Genomic DNA, 21,730 nt, shown 5'->3' with positions numbered 1-21,730 from the left:
ACAAAGCCAAAACCCTACTCACATTAATTGAACTATTCATTTTAATAATTTGGACACCAAATGGATGTACCCATGTGGTGCTTATTATTGTGCCGCTTAAATGGTTAATGAACATTGTATAGCCCTTCATACTGAAACAATGCTTTGTGGTCTCTATTCATACTCAAATAAAGGCGACGTAGTCTGAGTGTGTAAGTTACAATGGCTGTTTTCAGTTCGACACACAAATCTCTCGCCCTGTAAACAAAATAAACAATACCAATATTATGTCAGTTTCTTAAAGAAACAGCATGTTGTGAAAGGAAAATGCATCATCTGTGTATAATGTTATTCCAACCCAGTCCATTGTTAGTGTCTGAGTTTTCAGCCCTGTTGTAAATTTGCGTTTCCCATTTATTGGATTCAATAGATAAAACTTAATTTAGACGATGGATGCGTCTAAGAATGTTCAAAACGAGAAGTTTTTGAGTAGTTTGTCTACGTAAGGGTTTTATCTAGATTTATTTGTTCAAGTTTGATACAGTTGGTGTATGAGTGTTATATACCTGGGATCCTGGGATCCAGAGATTTACAACGTGGCATTGCTTCATATTTGGTAAATAACTTTTCATTTCTAATATGGCTCTCACACACAAAGTATAAAGGAGAACAGTATACTCTATAATAGACACGGAGCATACTGCTTCCATGAGCATTATTTCTTAAAACTCATGGTGCTTAGCAGTTGTTCATATTATTTATTACCCATGATGCTCACACAATCATAGGCATGGTGGGAGTTGGGGTTCGACAACTGCTGGATGCACCCAAGTTGCTAATCCCATAGTGACAAATTGTACCATAACGAGATCTGTCTTTTCATTCATGTACATTTACCTTCTTATTTACATTTAGCATTGTAACCAAATGTCTCATTCATCACATTTTATTTTTGGCACAAAATTGACCAATGATTTCATTTTGTTAAATATGCCAAAAGATCAGCTATGAATATTTTGGTGTTCCAATTTGTCTTCTGAGCCATGATTGGAATAGAGTGATCTTTCTCTACCGATCTCTGTACTTTGGAATATGTAAGGTGGTTCCACAGCAACCCTACCATGGAACAAGTGATGGGCAACGCTCTACCAAACGTACGTATACACTAACATGCACACCACAGAGATTGGCAAGTCGTCCAGGACCTTGGCCACCTTTTTTCGGCTAAGCTTTTGAGACTTTACATTTTCTTGCACTCACAGCTCAGGGGAGGGGATGACTTTTTTTTTTACTATATTCATTCAAGCTAGTAGTGTTAAATACTGTAAATATTATCTTTTTTTGTTTGTATATAACACTTGTTTTATAAGAACTCAGTAATATGTAATTCTTTAATTTTGTACATACTGCTTTAAGGCAATGCAATTTCCTAAGTTTTATAAAACCTGCTTTATGCATGTGATTCTGTCCTTGGTTTAATTATGTAAAAACTCAAAAATCATGTGTTATAATGACAATAGACCAGTATATATATATATATATATATATATATATATATATATATATATATATATATATATATATACTGTATATACACCCACACACACCCTGGACCCATCTCAATATCTTTGGTTTAATTCTTAACCCTCCTTAAAGCACAGCTGTTTGACGTGGCATGTCCAAAGCAGTGAGTTAACTGTAAGTTTTCATGTTTAATGAAATTATGTTTTAATATCTGATATCAGTCTTAAAGGACTGGATTTGATTCCAATTAATCCCATACTGACAATTCTTCAAAAAATGTACTCGCTGTTCAATGATATTATTGTAAAGTAATATTATTGTCTGGATTTTTATAAATAAATAATATTCAGCAGATGACTTCAAGTGTGTGCAATTATGTGATGTAAAAAAGAATGTATATAATGTATATAAAAGCGAGAAGTGTCTTTTCATTGTCACTGCTAATAGAGACTGCATCAAGCATGTGATATCACAAACATATTGATGTGGGGAGAATTATTCCCATCATCCCAGTGATTTAATAGACTACCGCTTTGCATATTCCGCCCGTACTATGACATATGGGCTCTGCCAGTGTCACCATGGGAGTGTACCATATGTGAATTTATGTATATTGCTCTTTATTCCTTGATAATAAATGCTATTATAAAAAACTAACAGACCGCTGCAAAAATCAGGAACCCTTTAAACAATAAATAAAATCATGGAAGGTTCACCATCCATCTCCTCTGCTCCCAGTGTTGCGGGTCAAAGTAGGGGCTGGTAATTTGCCTCCATTGGAAGTACAATTTAAATTACAGTACTATACCATATCATTATAATACACTATTAAAATAAATCCAGGAGGCCCTCACCCTGCTAGCCTTAAGCTAGAATAACATCCCTCCATGTCTTCCATGCCCAAAATATCTACTGGGTACAATACAAATGTATTAACAAACGTTGGAGGGGATGTTAAACGGAGGTAAAATCCCTATATCCTTATTTGCAAAAAAATATCTATGTGCAGCCAGTTCTTTAATTTAAGACAGAACCTGATCTACAATCGTTAAATTAATTATGTAATTTAAATAAAAAAGGCACACAAAAGTTTTATGCATTTATTAAAATATACACATTTTTCATAAACTGTGTTTTTAAATAGTAGTTTTGAATCAGTAGATATAACACACAGTCATTTGAAAATGTCACTCCATGATATATTTATGTTTTTTTTTTGTCTTTTTTTTTAAATTTGCCATTGCTTACATCACAATGTCCCATTGTCCGGTGCACCAATGGGCTTTTGTAAAACACAAAAATAACAAAACTCTTAACAATACAGCATTGTCGGTTAAGACTTGGAGAAATAACACAAGAGGACATCTGCAAGAACGCCATACACAGACAGACCAAAAGAAATTTGAAAGCCGACACTGTAACGGAAAAACAGACTTTTCTACCAAAGTGCCTTTAATGATGCAGAGTCTTATATCGGAGCTCCGAACCCTCGATGACATCAGCAGCTTCCAGGTTAAAGATATCTTAATGCTAATCCATCATAATGTTGAGGTAGACGTTAGGAATCTAATTTCGGTAATTTGACTAGTGCAATATTTTTATATCAGATATAGAAAATTTATTTTAGAATAAATAACTTATTTTTTTATTATGTATTATTATTTGCATTTTTGTTATGCCAAAATGGCACTTCTGGATTATGCAATCATTTAGTAAGAATTGATGCTCATATTTTGTATTAGTGGTGGAGTATATTTAGATTTGGATATACATTTATTTCAGTACACACCACTACCAATACAATAGTGCCCAAATATATGACGATTGAAGTCTTAAAAGTATATTTGTGCTTAATAGGATAACATGGGACACCTATTCTTATTTTTTTACTGTTTAGTGAAGGTGGAAAAAGTTAATAAAGGATTTGTTTTTGTAAATAACTATATCTATATCCTACGTCTACATGATACATTAGAACACTCTACACTAGAGATAGTGCAGTGTGGAATCTTTGGTGTCTTTTAGAAACAATTGTCCACTGCGGTGAGCTCTAAAAAGATCGCCCTATAAACCAATTTATTAAAAATTAGCTTTATCCTGGTATCTAACACAATGCTTTATCTTAATCAACTGAGCATAAAACCATTTATTTGTTCCATGATGGTCAAGCAAGTTTAAAGATATGTTTAATCATACATTTTTTTCCATATTAAAATGATCTTGTGTATATTATTACATAATAAAAAGATCTTGCGTATAGCACTCTTCCCATGCCATATTTCTTTGTAGTCTGCATCTCATCTACATACCTGGGGACTTCCCATGGCTTCCCCCTAGGGATCGCCTCTCGCCTTAAGGAAAATAGCCTTAAAATTGGACATAGTGGTCATAAACTGTGAGAGAAGCAGAATGAAAGGGACAGAAGAGGACATTACCAACTTCAAATTGGAGTTCGAGGTCCGGTAATCAACTCTGGATTGTTAGGTTTAGGGCAGCAAGGAAGATAATTATGTCATGGCCATTACCCTTGAATATAATTTCTTTGGTATAGGAGCCTTATAATGGTTGTAAACAAGATGAAGCATATGTATTTTGTTTTAAACTGCTAATTGTGAAGAAATCAGCATTAGTAATTGCCTGAAAAACTGCTCAGCCACATGCAGCCACTTTTAGTTTTTTATTCTTGGAGTGATGAGATTAATATGGCAACCCATTACAAGTCTCTCTGGAACAGGAATGACTCATTTCAATGCAATTATCTACTTTTGATTTTCTTTCCTAATGAGGCGCTTATACGTATAGATTAAGACACTAATCTGGACCCAACTTCCGTCAGTGGAGTAAACAGGAAGACGAGGTTTAGACACACATTATATAGCACCTACACCAAAGACAGACTTGCTGTTTTATATACAACAATATATATAATTAATTTTTAATTTAGATGTAAATTGATAAGTAAACTGAATCTGGTCCAAAAAATGTAAAGAAAACAAAGCATGAAGTGACATGGTTCTCAGCTCTCGTTTATGAAAAACTACAATCTTAATGAGTAACAATGTTCATTAATGTAAAAGTTTAGACATTGAATTAAGGCATTTTTAAGCGTTGCTACATTGCCCAATATTCACAATATGTAGTCTTCTATTTGACCTCTTCTGTGTTAAATTGCACTTTGGAGAGGCTTATACTCTAGTAAGACACATAAAAATAACATGTATCGTTGGATAAACCGAGATGTATTGAAAACCAATACCCCTTTATATTGTCTGGTAACTCATTTAGGAACGGTCAGTTATTTCTCAACAAGGCGTCTGATCGGAGTGTCATCTTATAACCTATTTAAATACAATTGACTGCAATAATGGTGTCCTTTTGTCTTCATCCACCCAACAGCTGGTCCCTCTATCCTCACGCCTGGATCACATTGATATAATCTATTACTGCTTTATACCTTATTTGTGTAGTTGAGTATTAAGCATGGCAGACACTGCATAACAGTGATATGGAAAAGAGTACTATATACATAGACGTTTGCAATATCAGTATCATTCAATCGGGGTCATTGTTGTCCAGGATTCATGTGCTAAGATAAAGACATCAAACATTTGGAACCATAAGAGCAGAAGTAGAGTACCATACAACAAGTGATAAAGTAACATGCAAATATTACCAGACAAAAGAAAAACTCCAACCATGTAAAAATATATTTAGACTATATATGTGCTGCATCAAAGTGTTGAGCAATGCGGAATGCTGAATAGTAAACCGCTTCTACCACCGCTTTCTACCACAGGATGCACATGAGGAGCGCAAACCTAATCCGTCCGTTTTTCACTGGCTTTTAGCTACAGAGGTAGGACAATAAGCGATAGTTTATCTCCATGCATGCTGGAAGATTGTGTGATCCATCGTAGAGTGACACAAATATTGGTCCAATAGATTATTTTAGAATTAGCTCTACACCTGGACATTACAACGTTATAGGAAAGCATGTACACATCATTATACCCATCCCAAATATAAATGATTTCAAAGGGCACTTAAAGAGGGGCAGACACCCTTTTACAGACCCTCTCTCCAAGCTCTCTACAAACTTAAGGTCTCTTGACCAGGTCCATCCCTTTGTGTGAGCAGCAATCAGGTAAGTAATCTTGCTTCAGTAGCTGTGGATTATAACTCCTATGATATATCTGAGGTTTCCATGTCCGACTATTATTATGGTCTAACATGCTGATGAAGTTCATGACTTCTAAAGGTACCTGATAGGACGTTTATTTTCCTTATTTTATAGTGTTGGATCTTGACCGCTACCTCAATTGCTTCCATGTGCAAAGAGTATATTATCTCTAGACCATTTGGCACACTGAGTTTTTGAACTAAACTAGTATTTTAACCGCTAAAGAAAGCCTGGGCAGTAGTGGTAATAATGCTATGTAACATGGGTTATATTTTAGATCATATATGTATCTATATATGTATATATAACCCAGCCTGGTAATGTTGAGTATATATGAATTAACGTACTTACAGTAATTATACTAACTGAACCACAGAACAATTGACATTCTAACTTTCCCTTCAAAACTCGTGTCTGGGTCTCCTTCCAAGATAACCCTTGGTGTTAGTAATTCGGATGCACTTGAATGGCCCATACCTATGATCAGGGCCGGCCTTAGGGGTGTGCGACCTGTGCGACCGCACAGGGCGCCATGGTTGCAGGGGCGCCTGACCGGGACTTAGATTAAAGCATCGTTTTTTTTTTTTTTTTTTTAAACTTTATTTAACATCATTGATGTTAAATAAAGTTTAAAAAAAACCAAAACGATGCTTTAATCTAAGTCCAGGTCAGGGGCGCCGAGCGGTTGCTCGTGAAGTTCTCGGCAACCGCTCGGCGCCCCTTACTCTCCGTGACTCCGTCGCGGTGCCAGCATCTCATGAGCGCCGGTATAGTCCGGCGCTCAACATGAAATGCCGGCAGAGCGAGAAGACGGATGCCTCCCGCTCTTACCGCAGGACTCCGGCAACAAGGTAAGTGGGGGGGGTTTGAAGGGGCAGAGGGGAGGGGTAGTTTGAAGGGGTAGAGGGGAGGGGTAGTTTGAGGGGGGGTAGTTTAAAGGGGCAGAGAGGGCGGGTAGTTTGAAGGGGCAGAGAGGGGGGGTAGTGAGGGGGGGCGCCAGAGGAGTAGTCCGCACAGGGCGCCACAACGCCTAAGGCCGGCTCTGCCTATGATTCCACTGTGCACTATGGGTGTGCAGCAACAGGCTTTATGGTGGACATTTAAGTAGAGGCCCCATAGACACCAATAATTTTCACAAGTCTTTTCATTGACAAAGGTGTCCAGGTACAGATGCCCTGCCTATCTCACCTGATCACCATTGTATTGTACGCTCTGCACTACATTCCTTAAACCCATATTATATCTCATTTATGGGCCATTCTAAAGAATATACTAATAAAAAAATCACCTTTCCATCTCTGAGAAATCGAATTATTCGAGTTCATGTTATGAGTGCACTTTTTACCGATGTGTACCTATTCACTCAGGTTTTGATTAGTCCTTTGCAAGCCTTCACTCTTCCCCTGATACTCCACTGCCTCATTCCTTACTGGGTGGGACACTTACCCTACGGTTTAATCTATTCTTGTCTGAAGAACTTTTTGTATTTTTTTTCAGAATCACCCTCCTTCTGGGTCTGCCCACTTTGAACCAGTTACCATGTGCCTTTTGGAAGCCTCCACATTTGCTTTTTATCCACCTGATGTACCCCGCCTGTCATATCCAGGCACCTCCAACACATTGATCTAAAATATCACTCACATGCCATTGCATTATTGCCATCACATGACTGACACAGATTCTGAATTAGAACCCTACCCATTGTCCTATAAGTAAAGCAGATGATGACCGCCTAATTTGTAATATATTTGAAAATATGCGAAATATAGAAACAGCTGAATGTTTGAAGGGCTATGAAATTATTCTCATGATAGAAAATATGGCAAACACTCTTAATAAGCAGTATTATGCGGTAGACAGAAGAAAAGTCCCTACACAGCCCAAGAAGCTGTCTTATGTTGGGCCAGAGTTGAGGAGCATCAAACACACACACACACGACAGGTTTGTTTTTTTTACTCTGCAGAGTAGTCAAGCTCATCATTGGCGATCAGCGCATCCGAGTCCTGTTTATGTCTCCCTTTGCTTTTGGATCTGCTGTTTGTCCAGGCGCTGTCCTGAGCCTCTGCAGAATGCTGATAGTAATAACCTTTGCTTTCAGTATTTTCCCAGTCCTGGGTTTTTTCTCCTTCGGGAGCATAAGAGTATCCTTCATCTACGGAGAAGGTGTCATCTACATCATAGCGCTGATAGGTGCTCTGATGAAGCACTTCTTCTCTAGCACTGATTTCTAACGTACTGTTCCACATCCCATAACCAAAGTAAATCAGCAAACCTGGAAATTAAAAAAGAAATGATCAATTTTCAGTAGAATTTAGTAGAGATTTGGGGCAGACTTACATGTCACCTGGTTAACTACGATGGTTGAAGATTGACAAGCGTCCTTTATACTATTTAAAATGTCACTTAGGGTAGATACCTTCTGTATCTAATTACCACATATATGCAACATGAATGATCTTTTGGACGATGTCCACATTTGGAACTGTGAAAGTGCACACAGCAATTAAACTTTAAAAGCCCTTCCATTCTTTTATTTACCTTTCCATGTTTTCTTGCATCCAAATTTGAGAATTTTGAGTTTTTGAATCACATATGTTTTTGTTTGTTGATGTGTGTTACCGTGATATTTAGACACAACAGGAGGATTTTGTTGTGCCTGTGATGTAAAATTCTTTTATCGCTGACAGGTTTGCATATTAAAAATGCATGACGAGTGATGAGAGAAATCTCTAGATACGGAGAGAAGCCTCGGGACTCGCACCGGCAGATGGTATGTGAACGAAAGGTTTAGCTCATGGAAATTTAATGAAGCTTCAGGTGAACCTGGTCATGGAGAGCTTTCTTGCATCAGCCTAATTAAAACAGCAACTAGATGCTCAGATAGGCCAAGTTTCATGAGTTGTCTGTCAAAAAATCATTCTGTAGGATGTATTAATTGCTATTTTATGTGCACGGCACTTTGATGTTACATTATGTATGCATAGTTCATTAGTCAAAGATGCAAGTAAGTGTCTTCAGTGGATAAAGGGCCTGAGAAAAACAGTTTTTCATTAACCTACACACACGTGGCTCTACCAGGATGGAGGATTAGCAGTATTACTGTGCTATTCATATTATTTATCAGCTTTTTGGTGTAAGAAAAAAATATGTCCTACTATTCTTGGTTTGATTTAGGATACAATTGGTAAAACGCCAAAAGCTGCCTGTGTTATATCATATCGGGGGCCAAAATGACTAAATAAATTGATGATTGCAATTATCCATGAAGAGTTTCAACCCATCAGATACGTTTAGCAAATAAATCCTAGTGAACTCAAGCCACAGCAGTTGCAAACTGCTAATTTCTTGAAATAATCTTCAATTTAACTTAAAAACCATTCCTCAAAAATTGCAAACATGGAAGCCGTAACTAAAAATTCCTGATAAATACGCAGAACCAGTGATGTTTTTGTGACAGACATCTCAATGCCAACTAGCCAGTCATATACGGGAGAGAAACCCTTCCAATGACATGAAGGAATCCCAAGTATATTATATCACATTCAGCTCTGGATATAGAATGGGTCTAGGGTGGATAGACTATACATTTTTAATTTAGGTGTAAATAAAGAAATGAGAAAAGCATTTATAAATTGCGGTATATTAAAATAAATGTGTTTCAGTAATGTAAATGCCTCAGTATATTTCTGGTCCATTGGTAAAAAAGATTTCTGGAAACGGAATACTATGGCAATGCACAAAATAAGCATATGGAATTTTGCTTATATTCTGTGTAAAGTCTAAAGAAAAAACAATGATTTATCGTTTTTTTTTTTGTGCCACAAAGAATGAAACATTGTAAAACGCAATGGAACAGGCATATATTTAACGAGCCCTTTCTTAGAGGCGCATTGGAAGAAAAGTGTATGGGAGTTAATTGTAAATCTACCTGCTATGGCTTTTCCCCAATACATTTTCAAATATACTCCATCCAGTGGAGCTTAAAAACACAAGGACCTGCTTCAAACCAATTCCACTATTCCCTAAGTCTGCATTCATCCCTTTTATAGAACATTACACCAAAAATAAGTACATTGAGTTCACCGGCGCATTTCTTTTCGATGTATGCAGTTGCTGTATCCTCATATAGGGGCTCGGATAAAGCAGTAATGAAGAAACTGGTAGGTCATTGGTAAAAATGCTGCTTAACAAACTAAGGTTTATTTATACTTCATCTTTTTCGTCTTATTAAAATAATTTAATTAATTAAAATAAAGATGTCTATTCTTTGATGGCTTATTGTCACACAGATTACATTCCATGGGTTAAATCTATGTTCCTGTACCAAAAAAGAAACCTTAACCTTATGTTAACCTTAACATAACACTGAAAAATAGCATCAGAAGTAGCCAATAACTTACCTACAAAACACCAGACAGCAAATCGGATCCATGTAATGGACGATAGTTTCAGCATCAGATATGTGTTTACCAGCATGGCAAAAGCAGGCACAAATGGGACACATGGTGCCATGTAAGGCAACTTCTTTGGGTTCTCTGGTTGTTGTAAGATTACAAAAACCAAGGCAAAGATTAGAAGTACCATAAAAACTACTAAAAGGACAGCCCACCATACTTGGTCATACACGTAGTCTGCACCAAAGATAATAAATGAGCAGAAGATGAAGGCCAAGATGAACAGAAGCATAACACAGATGGTGACTGTACGACCAGTAGCTACGGTTGGGCGATCCATTTTGCCAGGCAATCCAAGACGAATTCTCAATGTATAATATCGTGGTCCGATAAGTTTCTTCAGCTTGATAAGGTAGATGTTTTCAGACCCATCTGCCTCTATTCCTGATGTCATATCAACTGTTCCGTAATTTGGGTGGTTTACATTGTAATTAGACTTATCTGATTTACCAATTAGCATTTCGTTGTCTCCAAGGGATGGTAGATTCTTCGCACCGCAAGTGTTGGTAGCTGGGCCACTGAATTCCTCTCCATCGCTCATTGGTGAGCAAGCTTCCTTCTCACAATCCGCAAGAATCCCTTCCTTCTTTTTTGTGTGCTCTTCAGAAAGAAACTTTACAAACCCATCAATGTCACTCTCAGGTTGGTAGCGTAATAATAAGACGCAAACAGACACCAGAGTGTATGCTAACAAAGTGCCAATTGACATCATTTCTATGAGATCCTGGAGACTGACCAACAGAGAAAGGAGAGCCGCTAAAAATCCAGAGACAATACATGCCACCACTGGAGTTTCTGTATATGAACTGACATGTGACAGAAACCTGCAAACCCAAAGAAAAATATGTTTAAATCATTGCCATGAGAACAACGTATCAGTGTCTCATTACAATTAAGCAAAAAAATGTTTTAGACAAATTTTCACATGAATTAAGAATTATTTCTCTGAAAGGGTTGAGGCTTTAGAAAGCACGAGGAATGATGTTTCTAATGCTGGATTTAGCTACAAAGTATTAAATTCATTGCAGTCAGTGGAACAACACCTTTAAAACGCAGGGAGGCAACGTGTTACTATAAGTAAATGAATAGTAAATAAAACACAGCATGCTGACCTGAACAAAAGTCCATCTCCAGCCATTGCATAAATGACCCTGGGCATGGGGAACAGCGAGCCAAAAAGACTGACCGTGAGCCCAGCCACAGATCCTATCGCCACAATGAATTTAGCTGTGTAGAAGTCATGGGCGACAAACATCTCCATTAACGGGGATTCGGAATCAATCATATTGTATGGCACCATTAACGTTAATATAACACTTACCTAAAAAAGATAAAGACGTTACACACATATAGGTCATAGATATCATGTAAATGATATTTAATCTGAAATTGGTTGTATTGTATATTTAGAGAATAACATGAATCTCGTCACATACATTCTATCCAATGGCATGAAATGCACAAAATGTGCTGGAGTAAAGCAAAACAAGATCAGATTATTGACACATTTCTTTGCTAAAGCAAGAGTCCTGCGACTCTACCTTCCCTGTGTTTAATAAAAATGGAAGCCTGTGAGGGTTGGCCATTCATCAAGCAAAGTTACGTTTAACTGCTCCTAAAGGTTGAAATTCCATCCTTAGTTAATAAATCCCTTTCTCTCTCAACATAGACATAGCTGATCATATCCAGGTTACCTAGTGTTTACAGCAGCTTAGCCAGTGTCAGGCTCTGTGTTTGCGTGATGCGCAGTAATATGCATCTAATTCCCTGTCATGCCTGTGCCTTACTTTATGTTTCTCTGTTCGTTGTATTTAACCTTCCACACCCTTTCCTCTGTTTAGTTCCTACCTGTTACACAGTAAGTACCTTGGTTCTGTTTTCCCTGTTTTAGTTTTGGTGTTCTGCTTTATAGTTTAGATCTAGTGTTAGGACCGGCCTAATGTGAAGTACCATGAAGTGGTGACAAGTTTATGGCGGCACGATAAACTGAACCTTCACATGTTTTGCGTTAGAGTCAGTTCATAGAACTACTCTATCTGGTTTGTTTCTATCTTTGTTTTTGTTTCATGATTATCTGTATATTGGACTCCCGATCACACCATCAGATCTGTGGGTTGTCACAGATAAGGTTTGAACAGTTTCAGGTAAAAGAAGGACCAATAGAGCTAAATATAAAACATAACACACAAATAAGATTTAGTTGAATAAAAAACTGCTATAATAAACTAAGAACCTATTTTATAATAACTAGGTTGTAGTTAAAGCAATAATTAAAGCAATGTAAAATGAGCCCCAATGCACATTATACATCTCGTAGCAGCTGGAGAGCTTCTTTAAGAATAGCTTGAAATCACATAATGATATCTCTTAGTAACATTAATGACAAAATAAATATCGTATTTCTACGCATGTCTACATATGAGAAATGACTGGGTAATACTTACAGAGACATATGCTGTCAAACAGGTGATCAATGAGGCAGTGATGGCATATGGAATAGAAGTATTAGGGTTCTTTGCTTCTTCCCCTGTGGTTGCTATGATGTCAAACCCTATGAACGCATAAAAGCAAGTCGCAGCACCTTTTAGTACCTGTGAAGAATGAGATATGAGTGTATGAGATTCATGCGGTCACACAATCCATATTATGCTACAAACCATTCATCAACAGCTATAAATACTGATATGGAAATACTAAAAGTTCCTTGGTGCTTTAATGCGTTGGTGCAATTAATAACTGGGAATGTTACATATTTATCCGTGTTAAAATGTATATTGAATAACTGAAGCTATCTAAGAAATGGAATTTGATTCAGTTTGCACAAATAGGTAAATAAACAGAAATTTTTCCATTATTATACTCAATTTGTAATAATTAATAGTTCCATAAAAAAAATAATGATATAATTTAAGGGATATTTAATTAGTTAATTATTAATGTGATTAATTAAGCAAAATACTAATGTTTTTTAAGCAGCTAGGAAAAAATAAATAAACTCCAGATGCTGTGGCCTGCAACTCCGATTCAGCCACAGGCTGCAAGTTGCGCAACTGTATTTCGGGTGGAATACTAGGGTCTTCCTGGGACAAGGTTATATAGACATATAATTCATCCAGCTTTGGCTCATTCATTCAGCAGAATATATATTTAGAATTCCACAGTCAACATTTTTAAATGATATTTGATCGCTTGCCAAGTCTGTTCAGCGTAAGCCTGGATGGTATCCAGTTTGAGGACCGTTCACAGAATTAAAATCTTCTCTGCTCACAAGCACCTGTTTACAGCTAATTTACATAATATCGGGAGAGACGCCACCCAAGATGATACAGTAGGATTTCCAAATCGCAAACACATCAGTTTAAATTACAGGGAATATATCATATAATCAGTGTATGTTTTGTAACTTTTATCTATGGCAGTGATTTGTTTTCATTCGCTTTGCCAAAATGTATGGTTTTTATTCAACTGTAATCCACTAATTGCAGAGATTTTGCATGCGAGTGCATTTTGCAAATGGTCCAAAATCTTAAATTATGTTCAGCCTTGGGGGCAATTGCCCCTCTGCCCTACCTATCCAGCACTCACCTGTTGTAGCACACTATTGTATTAGTTGGGGGGAAAAACCCTCAATCCCAGCATTGTTTTTTTCTTCTATTCACTTTAATTTCCCACACATACGGGAAACATGCTTCCATATTCCATATACTGTATCTAATTTATCTAAATCGCCAGCACCTACCCCCGACCATCCGTGAGGAAGAAAATTTCCTTCCGACCAGTTCTTTCCATTGACGAAAAACAGGCCTGCTATCATAATGAAGATCCACACCGCCAAGTTAATTACATTCAACACGTTATTAAATCCAACTGAATTTTTTACTCCAAGGGTGACGATTATTGTCACGATAACGGCAATGACCAAAGCAAGAAGATCTGGATACGATTCTTCTCCTTTACCTAAAATAAAACAAAGTCAAGTAAAACATCAGTTGAGAAGCATTTTTTTGTTGTTTTGATGCCAAAAAGTTTTGGGGAAAAAGTAGGAATTTGCTTTCGCACTCTTTGAGTAAACATAATAGGGCCTGTAAGAAGGGCCAACATGGGGTCACTTGTATGCGCAGTTGAATCTAAAAGCTTGTTTTTAAAGATTGAGCTATGCATTATGACTGGGATCCTAACCTTACCCCAACTCAGCGTATGCTAAATTATTATTATTATTTATTATTGATTTTTTTATACAGCGCCATTATATTCCGTAGCGCTGTACAATGGGTAACAGGACATAACAAGTAGTATGTAACATAACAATATGACTTACAGAAACAACAGGCGAGGAGGGCCCTGCTCAAACGAGCTTACAAGTATTGCTTGTATCTTGTCGTTGAGAGATTTGGTGTTGTGTTCTAAGTTGGTTTATTTGTTCTGCTTCAATATTTTATTTGTTCATTTGTTTGGTTCCTGTGTCAGGGACAGTCTAGTCAAATGGCATCTTTGTGAATTTCCTGTGTTTGACAAGTTGTTTCCACAATTACATTTTGGTATTTTGTATGGTGGCACTGTCAGGAGTAAAGTTACTTTAGTTGAGAGTCCATACGATCATTACCATGTCCATGGTATGCCAGTAAATATATCGCCAGGGAGTATTTACTTTTGGTATGAGGTATATAGTGTGTATGAGTCGTTGAAGCTTGGTATGAGCTCGAGCATCTTGTAGAAGTCTTAGCTATGCTCATAAATCTGTAGGTCTGAAATGTCATTTACATTAACCTTTAACAGTCCTCTGAATTCTTTGGGGTTAGTCACTAAAGGGAGAGCTGCAGGGGAGTTGTAGTTTCATCTCCTTGGCTTCAGTATGAAGGCCCATCCTCAATATACTTCTGTTACAGGAAAAGCTTAGCTGGCTGCGTATAATGCATAGCAAAGTCAATGCCGTTTCTTCAAATTCTCCTTAGCTATTACGTTATTCATTATACAGGGTCAGCTCAGCTCGTCATGTGTTGGCCCTTCATAACAAATACTGAAGTGAGGGCTGAATATGAATACCCAACTCTTAGTGAATAGACCTTCTTTAGTACATTCCCAGAGAGCAACCTGAATAACTATCCTCTTTTATATAGGTGGCATCACCACACCAGACTCCTTTCCCACATTTTTTTTTCATCTGGTGTTCAAGCTGCATCTCATTTATAAAATAACATTTTGCATTTTGTTTCTGATGACCCTTGCCAAGTTATGGACACATATGTTGTATTTGGTGTGAATATTTGTATGTTTAACATGTCGGTGTTTGCTGTCAGGATTGTGTCTGATAAACAAACCTATGGTGTCATAAGGGCCCTTTTTTTGGATATTTCCAGAGACAAAACAAAATCCCATATTTACTGCAGCCACAATGGGAATGGTCCTTTAATTATACAAAAAAAGTTTATTTTTCTGTAATGTTTTGTAAGAACTGTAAAGCAACAAAGTGCAACTGGAAATTTTGGAACCACTCCCGAGGACACTCTAAGTGTGAGCAAGGTCGTAGTGAAGCAGGACATGAAGATGACCTGGTTAGATCATAAAGTAACGGTAATAATATTGTAGTATAAAATCCACAGATCATCTGTAAAAATATCTCATGGGAAATGAGCTAAAACAACGAATAAATAAGTATATTAAAGTAATTTAATAGGCCAATACAAAAACCATTCCAGCACAGCATAGACTGCCAGCCAAGGACAAACATATCTGGCACTATAGATTCTGTTATGCAGGATCAGACTGACCATGAGGTCGCCCTCTCATCAGCCATGGAGCAGGTTATCAGGATCTCCTCATCATAAGCATTGCACATAAACACGTCTCAAAGATGACTGAGACAAGACGAAAAATACATGTAAAACCTGGTTGTCTTCCATGATGTATAAGAAGAATAAGCTCCAAATCTGAATGGGAATATTGGTTATTACACTGTAATATTTTTTGGTCCCTATTTTAAATATCATATAAAACATCATCCTAGCATCCTTCCCCAAAACTTTTACCAACGCATGTAACTATGTCAACTTACATAACTCAATAAATAACATATTTTTAGAATGTAATCCAAATTGTTTAATGTATGCAACACATAAAACCGTAATAAACAAATGGTCTTTTTCATACATTGAGATAATACTTTCGAATAATTCTTACCCAATCCATTTAATGTCCCAACACTACTTATAATCCAGTGGCTGATAGAGTGATTTGCGAGGGAATCGAACATACTGCTGAGCGCACTAGCACCGGCTGCTGTACCGATCAGATACTCTAAGATTAAATTCCATCCGATGAAAAATGCCACAAATTCTCCAACAGTGACGTAGCTGTATGTATAGGCAGAACCGGTGGTTTTGGGGACACGAACTCCAAATTCAGCGTAACAGACACCTGTGCAAACAGAAATGTGCCAGAGGGTGTTCAAAAAATCACATAATTAATACATTAAAGTAAAAATACCACAATTTGTACAATATGCTTATATTGTATAGGCAAATTTGGCTGAATTCAGCAGCTGACATGAGCAGACCAATGTGCAATTAATTGAACACTAGCAACCTATCTGTAGAATCTGGGGAGATATGAATTCCAAATGTGGCCAAATATAGAGCCATATTCCTGAAAATGGACATTAAGTATAACACTGATTTCAAGTAATTTAAATTCAGTTTTTAAAACACATGGATGATATTGATAAAACAATGCTAGTGACATTTTGGAAATGTAGTAGAACCACGGAGGTCTCAGCAAAAATTTTGCTGTTTGGGACTTGGCAGCCTTGCCGGGAATTAAATCTTTGTACAGATGAAGAATGCAATTCCCAGCCATTTAATGCTGTTACCGCAAGACTGTGCAAAAAGATACACGTTCCGACAGTAAATGTCCTTGTACTCAGTGGAGGTAAAGTGCAAATGAGGGCCGTTTGTTGCTAGTAATCCAGTAGATCACTAACTGTCTGAACCACAGAATAAAGGTGCAAAGTATGCCCTTATTTCGTAGTGTAATCCATGTCTGCCTCGTGGCATAGAATTTGATTAATGTGACAAGGGATTCATTCAATTAAACTTATTCCTACATGTGGATCTCTAAGAATATTATTGTAAGAAAAGGACTGTACAACAGAACAACCCAAGGGGTTTTCTATTATATTAAATTATTAAATTACAGTTTTGACATTGTTTTAATATAATCCAGGCTTCATCATAAGACCTTGACATGCAAGAGGTTCAGGTAATACATGAAATTATATATTTATATGCACACTGATCAGCCATTACATTCTGACCACCTGCCTAATATTGTGTAGGTCCCACTTTTGTCACCAAAACACATCCCACAGCACATCCCACAGATGCTCCATTGGATTGAGATCTTGGAAATTTGAAGGCCAAGTCAACACCTTGGCCTTCAAACCATTCCTAAACCATTTTTGCTTTATGGAAGCGCACATTATCCTGCCAATGCCATCAGGGAATATCGTGTTCATGAAAGGGTGTACATGGTCAGCAACATTGCATAGGTGTTCTGACACATTTCTATCAGAACCAGCATTAACTTTGTCAGCAATTTGAGTTACAGTAGCTCGTCTGTTGGCATTCGCCCCCCACATGGATCAGTGAGCCTTGGCTGTCCATGACCCTGTCGCTGGTTCACAGCTTTTCCTTCCTTGGAGCACTTTTGACAGATACTGACCACTACAGACCAGGAACACCCCACAAGAGCTGCGGTTTTGGAGATGCTCTGACCTAGTCGTCTGGCCATCACAATTTGGCCCTTGTCAAAGTCGCTCAGATTTTTCCCTGCTTCTAACACAACAACTTTGAGGATGAAATGTTCACTTGCTGTCTAATATATCCCACCACTGACAGGTGCCAGTGGGGGGATATATTAGGCAGCAGTGGTCAGTGGTCATAAAGTTATGACTGGTTGGTGTATATATATAATTCACTCAATGTCATTTCAGTGGTGCTTATACTAATAATTATTGGCTGTGCCTTTTTTATACATCACATCCATCATATATCAGATACAGTTTAAACAGACATATGGTGAAAGGCCTTGCCTTTTCTTAATTGGATATTCATAATCAATTAGCTAAATGATGTATTGCATTGTTGGCTAACTATGAACTTGTATTAAAACATAAAAAAAAACATGACCTTTTCTATAAGGCAGCAGTTCCACGCATCCACTCCCCCTTATTTTCTTTTCTTTTTATTTAAAAAACCAACATTCCTATAGCAGATCTCCCCTGCGCCTTACCCAGATCATTGGTGGAACTCCATAATTTCATACTTTATTTAATTACTGTAATTGACTAATGTTATTTATTCAAGGATAATGTTTTTTCTTTCGTTATATTATGATGAACAATAACAACTTAATCAAATAATCATAATAAAATAATCCAGAACAAGCCTGCTGTTTGCTACCAGCAGGGTCAATACTGTGATTAGGGATTTGTAGTCATTACATGTGCAGTTGTCAGGCACAAATTTGGATTTTCTGCATTTATATTTTTCGTTAGGTTGCCTAGAAACAAATGTGATGGTACCAGTTGCCATATGACCCCTCTCACATTTGTATTATACTGCGCGGTGTTGTATGACAATATGAAGCAAATGGGATGAAGGCCACTAATAAGTAAAGATACGCCGTAAGTAAAGACACGTCAATGTATCACATGCCATATTACAACTGCTGGATATGATGGTTAGATTTTTACATTTATATATGATTAATTTATGGATTTTTATCTACTGTCTCTCTCTTTTAAAGCAAATGGCTGATGACAACACCCTCAACAATAACCACACTCTATGGTGCACTTTGTATCTTCAATATTCCATAAAGAGATGGAACACAGAATAAAATGTAGGTCAGCGATAGCCTCTTCTGCAACATAAGAGTTTATTTTTATGATGTCTCCCTGCTGCATTTTTTTGGATGCTCTATTTTTATACAGTGTAGCAAGTAAATAATTCATAGCGGTCACATAAATTCACACTTGATATATTACATATGTTTTGTCAATGAATTAACTAAAATTCAAATCCATAAACTAGAAGTATACAAGAGGAGACAATGAGACATTCTAGGACCAAATTCCTTATAAGATACACAAGGCATAAACCTAGAGCACTGGTTTCCGACAAGGGCCTTCTAGAGAAAAAGAGGAGCTTAGTTATTACCCATCCCAACCTGGCCAATGCTTTACTCTCTTTGGAGCAGACTTTATCTGGATCGCACTTCACTCCATATTCTAGTGAGCATTTAAATTCATATATTAGTCATTAGTCTTTTGCAATTACTAAATTGAATTCAATAACTAGCAATTTGCTAATTAATCTGATAAAATTAGGATTTTACAGGTTAATTTAAAAGTTAGAACTTGAATCAGATGCTCAGTCATCAATTCAATTAGAAACAGATTATTCAAATTTGTGCCAGGATCATCTAACATTGATGAGAATTTGGCGGAATATTTCAAATTAATTCAGATGTATCAATTTGGCAATAACCAAGCATGAATAGCTAACGATAGCTACCGAAATAAAAAAAAAAAAGCCAAAACATAGCAAATTTATGTCATTCAGCATCCATGATTATTGAGCCAAAACAAATGAAATTCACGTTCTATTAAACAGGACAAATATGAGTATGGAAATGAGAGCAGTGATTGAAATCTCCAGACTGGAGCAGTCACCGCTAATGTGTTAAATGTCGCCCCCATTTCTCTTTATTAGTGTCTGATGATGTATTATAGAAAATGAGAACTCTTCGCCATGGCCTCATGAGTCATGATAGGTCCTTGACATTAACAAAGACTATTAGATTTCATTGCAGACAGCATTGTGCGCACTTGGGAGAAAATGACACCTTGAAAAGCAAAATGACCAACAGCAATATAGAACATGAGTTGCAATAATCTGAAATCGTTTGGACAACTGATTAAGACTAATGGGAGAAACCACTTTTTTGTGTGTACGTTAAATTTGTGGACTTTAGAGATAACATGGCTGGTAAAGCTACATATAAATAATATATAATATTATAAAAGAACTTGTTATATAACAAAATACTAGCATTAAACTATATCTATAGTCGAAAATATATCTGTAAATTCCACTTACCGCTTTTGAGTAAATTTATAGTTGAAACAATATTTTAAGCAAGAGTTGGCTATAAAAGTCCAGGTGTTACTATTGTACATATTGTTTAATATTTATCTTGTTAATCTGATATATTGTATATATATATATATATATATATATATATATATATACATACCGTATTTATCGGCCTATAACACGCACTTTTTAAACCTAAATACGAAGCAGAAACCCTACCTGCGTGTTATACGCCGATAAATCCTAGAGCTGCACGATTTGCAGCGACGTCTCCCTCACTTCCGGTCCTGGGGATGGTGCGTGTTATACGCCGGTGCGTGTTATACGCCGGCAAGTACGGTATATATATATATATATATATAAAGCATTAATGTACCAGGATGTCAGTGTCATCAATAGGAAATACTGTGATTGTAATACATTGTACATAAGTGCTGAAGAATTCTGTATTATGTAATATTCAGAACCCAATAGTTAGATTGTTTTTGATAATATAGATAAAATAATACACTCACCTGATAATATTGATGCCACGGCTGCTATTATAAAGGACACAATGACTCCAGGCCCCGCCATTTCTTTAGCGACCAGTCCAGAAACCACATACATTCCTGTTCCAACACAGCTTCCGACCCCAAGTGAAACCAGATCCACCGTTGTAAGCACCCGTGCCAGTTTGGTACTGTGAGCTGCGGATCCACCGGCCCCTTCCAGCATAGACTCTACAGGCTTGGTGCGTAAGATCCTGGCATTGACGGCATGCCATGTGGCTCCCCATGGAATCCGCCTTGGGTCCATATACGACAAGAACCCGGTCATGGTTTCAGAGGTCTTCAAACAAATTCAAGGACGAGACTTGGGTACACGTCACAGCCCTTTCCTTTTAGCATTCAGTTTTTAGTATTGGTATATTGGACTACAGTTGCTTGAAATCAACACAAACCTGCATGATAAAATTCTCCAGATATCAAGATATTTAGTAACCTGTAAGAGATAAGATATAGCGTATTTAGATCAGTGTAATGTGCGCTGAAATATCTCTAGACTCTACCATACAATTTCTTGATGCTGAAATGATTAATCTTATTATTCTGTTTATTTGTACGCTAACAAAAAGCTATGATTATCTATTAGTTATCAGTGCCGGGTAAGCTGGCATAAACTCAAGTCTGTCTCAGCCTAGCTGGCAAGGCGGGATTAGTGTGACTTACTACATACGGTGGGCAAATGCCATATGGCTCATCTCCAGCTTGGCGAGCTAGATCTGGATTTCCTTCCGTTTGTGCCATGCCAGATACATGTGCTAATCGCCCATCAATGTCCTGTACACCTCTAATTCAAAGGGACCCACAAATATGATCATATACATCATACATTTTGAGTTTTTAAGTAATTTCCTCAAGCTACTAAAGCCAATGCCCACTAGTTATGGCCAGCT

General features: G+C 37.1%; 1 protein-coding gene across 1 annotated transcript; it reads right to left on the bottom strand.

The window, feature by feature from the left end:
- Nucleotides 1-7,420: 7,420 nt before the first annotated feature.
- SLC7A14 (solute carrier family 7 member 14) lies at nucleotides 7,421-21,219 on the bottom strand. Its single transcript, XM_053460773.1, has 7 exons — nucleotides 20,808-21,219; nucleotides 16,316-16,552; nucleotides 13,878-14,095; nucleotides 12,583-12,729; nucleotides 11,251-11,459; nucleotides 10,085-10,962; nucleotides 7,421-7,956 (listed from the first exon to the last, which is right to left on the bottom strand). The coding sequence occupies exons 1-7, from the start codon at nucleotides 21,109-21,111 to the stop codon at nucleotides 7,637-7,639; spliced, it is 2,313 nt and encodes a 770-aa protein (XP_053316748.1). The 5' UTR covers nucleotides 21,112-21,219; the 3' UTR covers nucleotides 7,421-7,636.
- Between the last annotated feature and the right edge of the window lie 511 nt (nucleotides 21,220-21,730).

This window comes from Spea bombifrons, chromosome 3 (assembly GCF_027358695.1).
Source record: "Spea bombifrons isolate aSpeBom1 chromosome 3, aSpeBom1.2.pri, whole genome shotgun sequence".
Classification (NCBI taxonomy): Eukaryota; Metazoa; Chordata; class Amphibia; order Anura; family Pelobatidae; genus Spea; species Spea bombifrons.
This window is presented reverse-complemented; position numbering and strand designations above follow the sequence as displayed.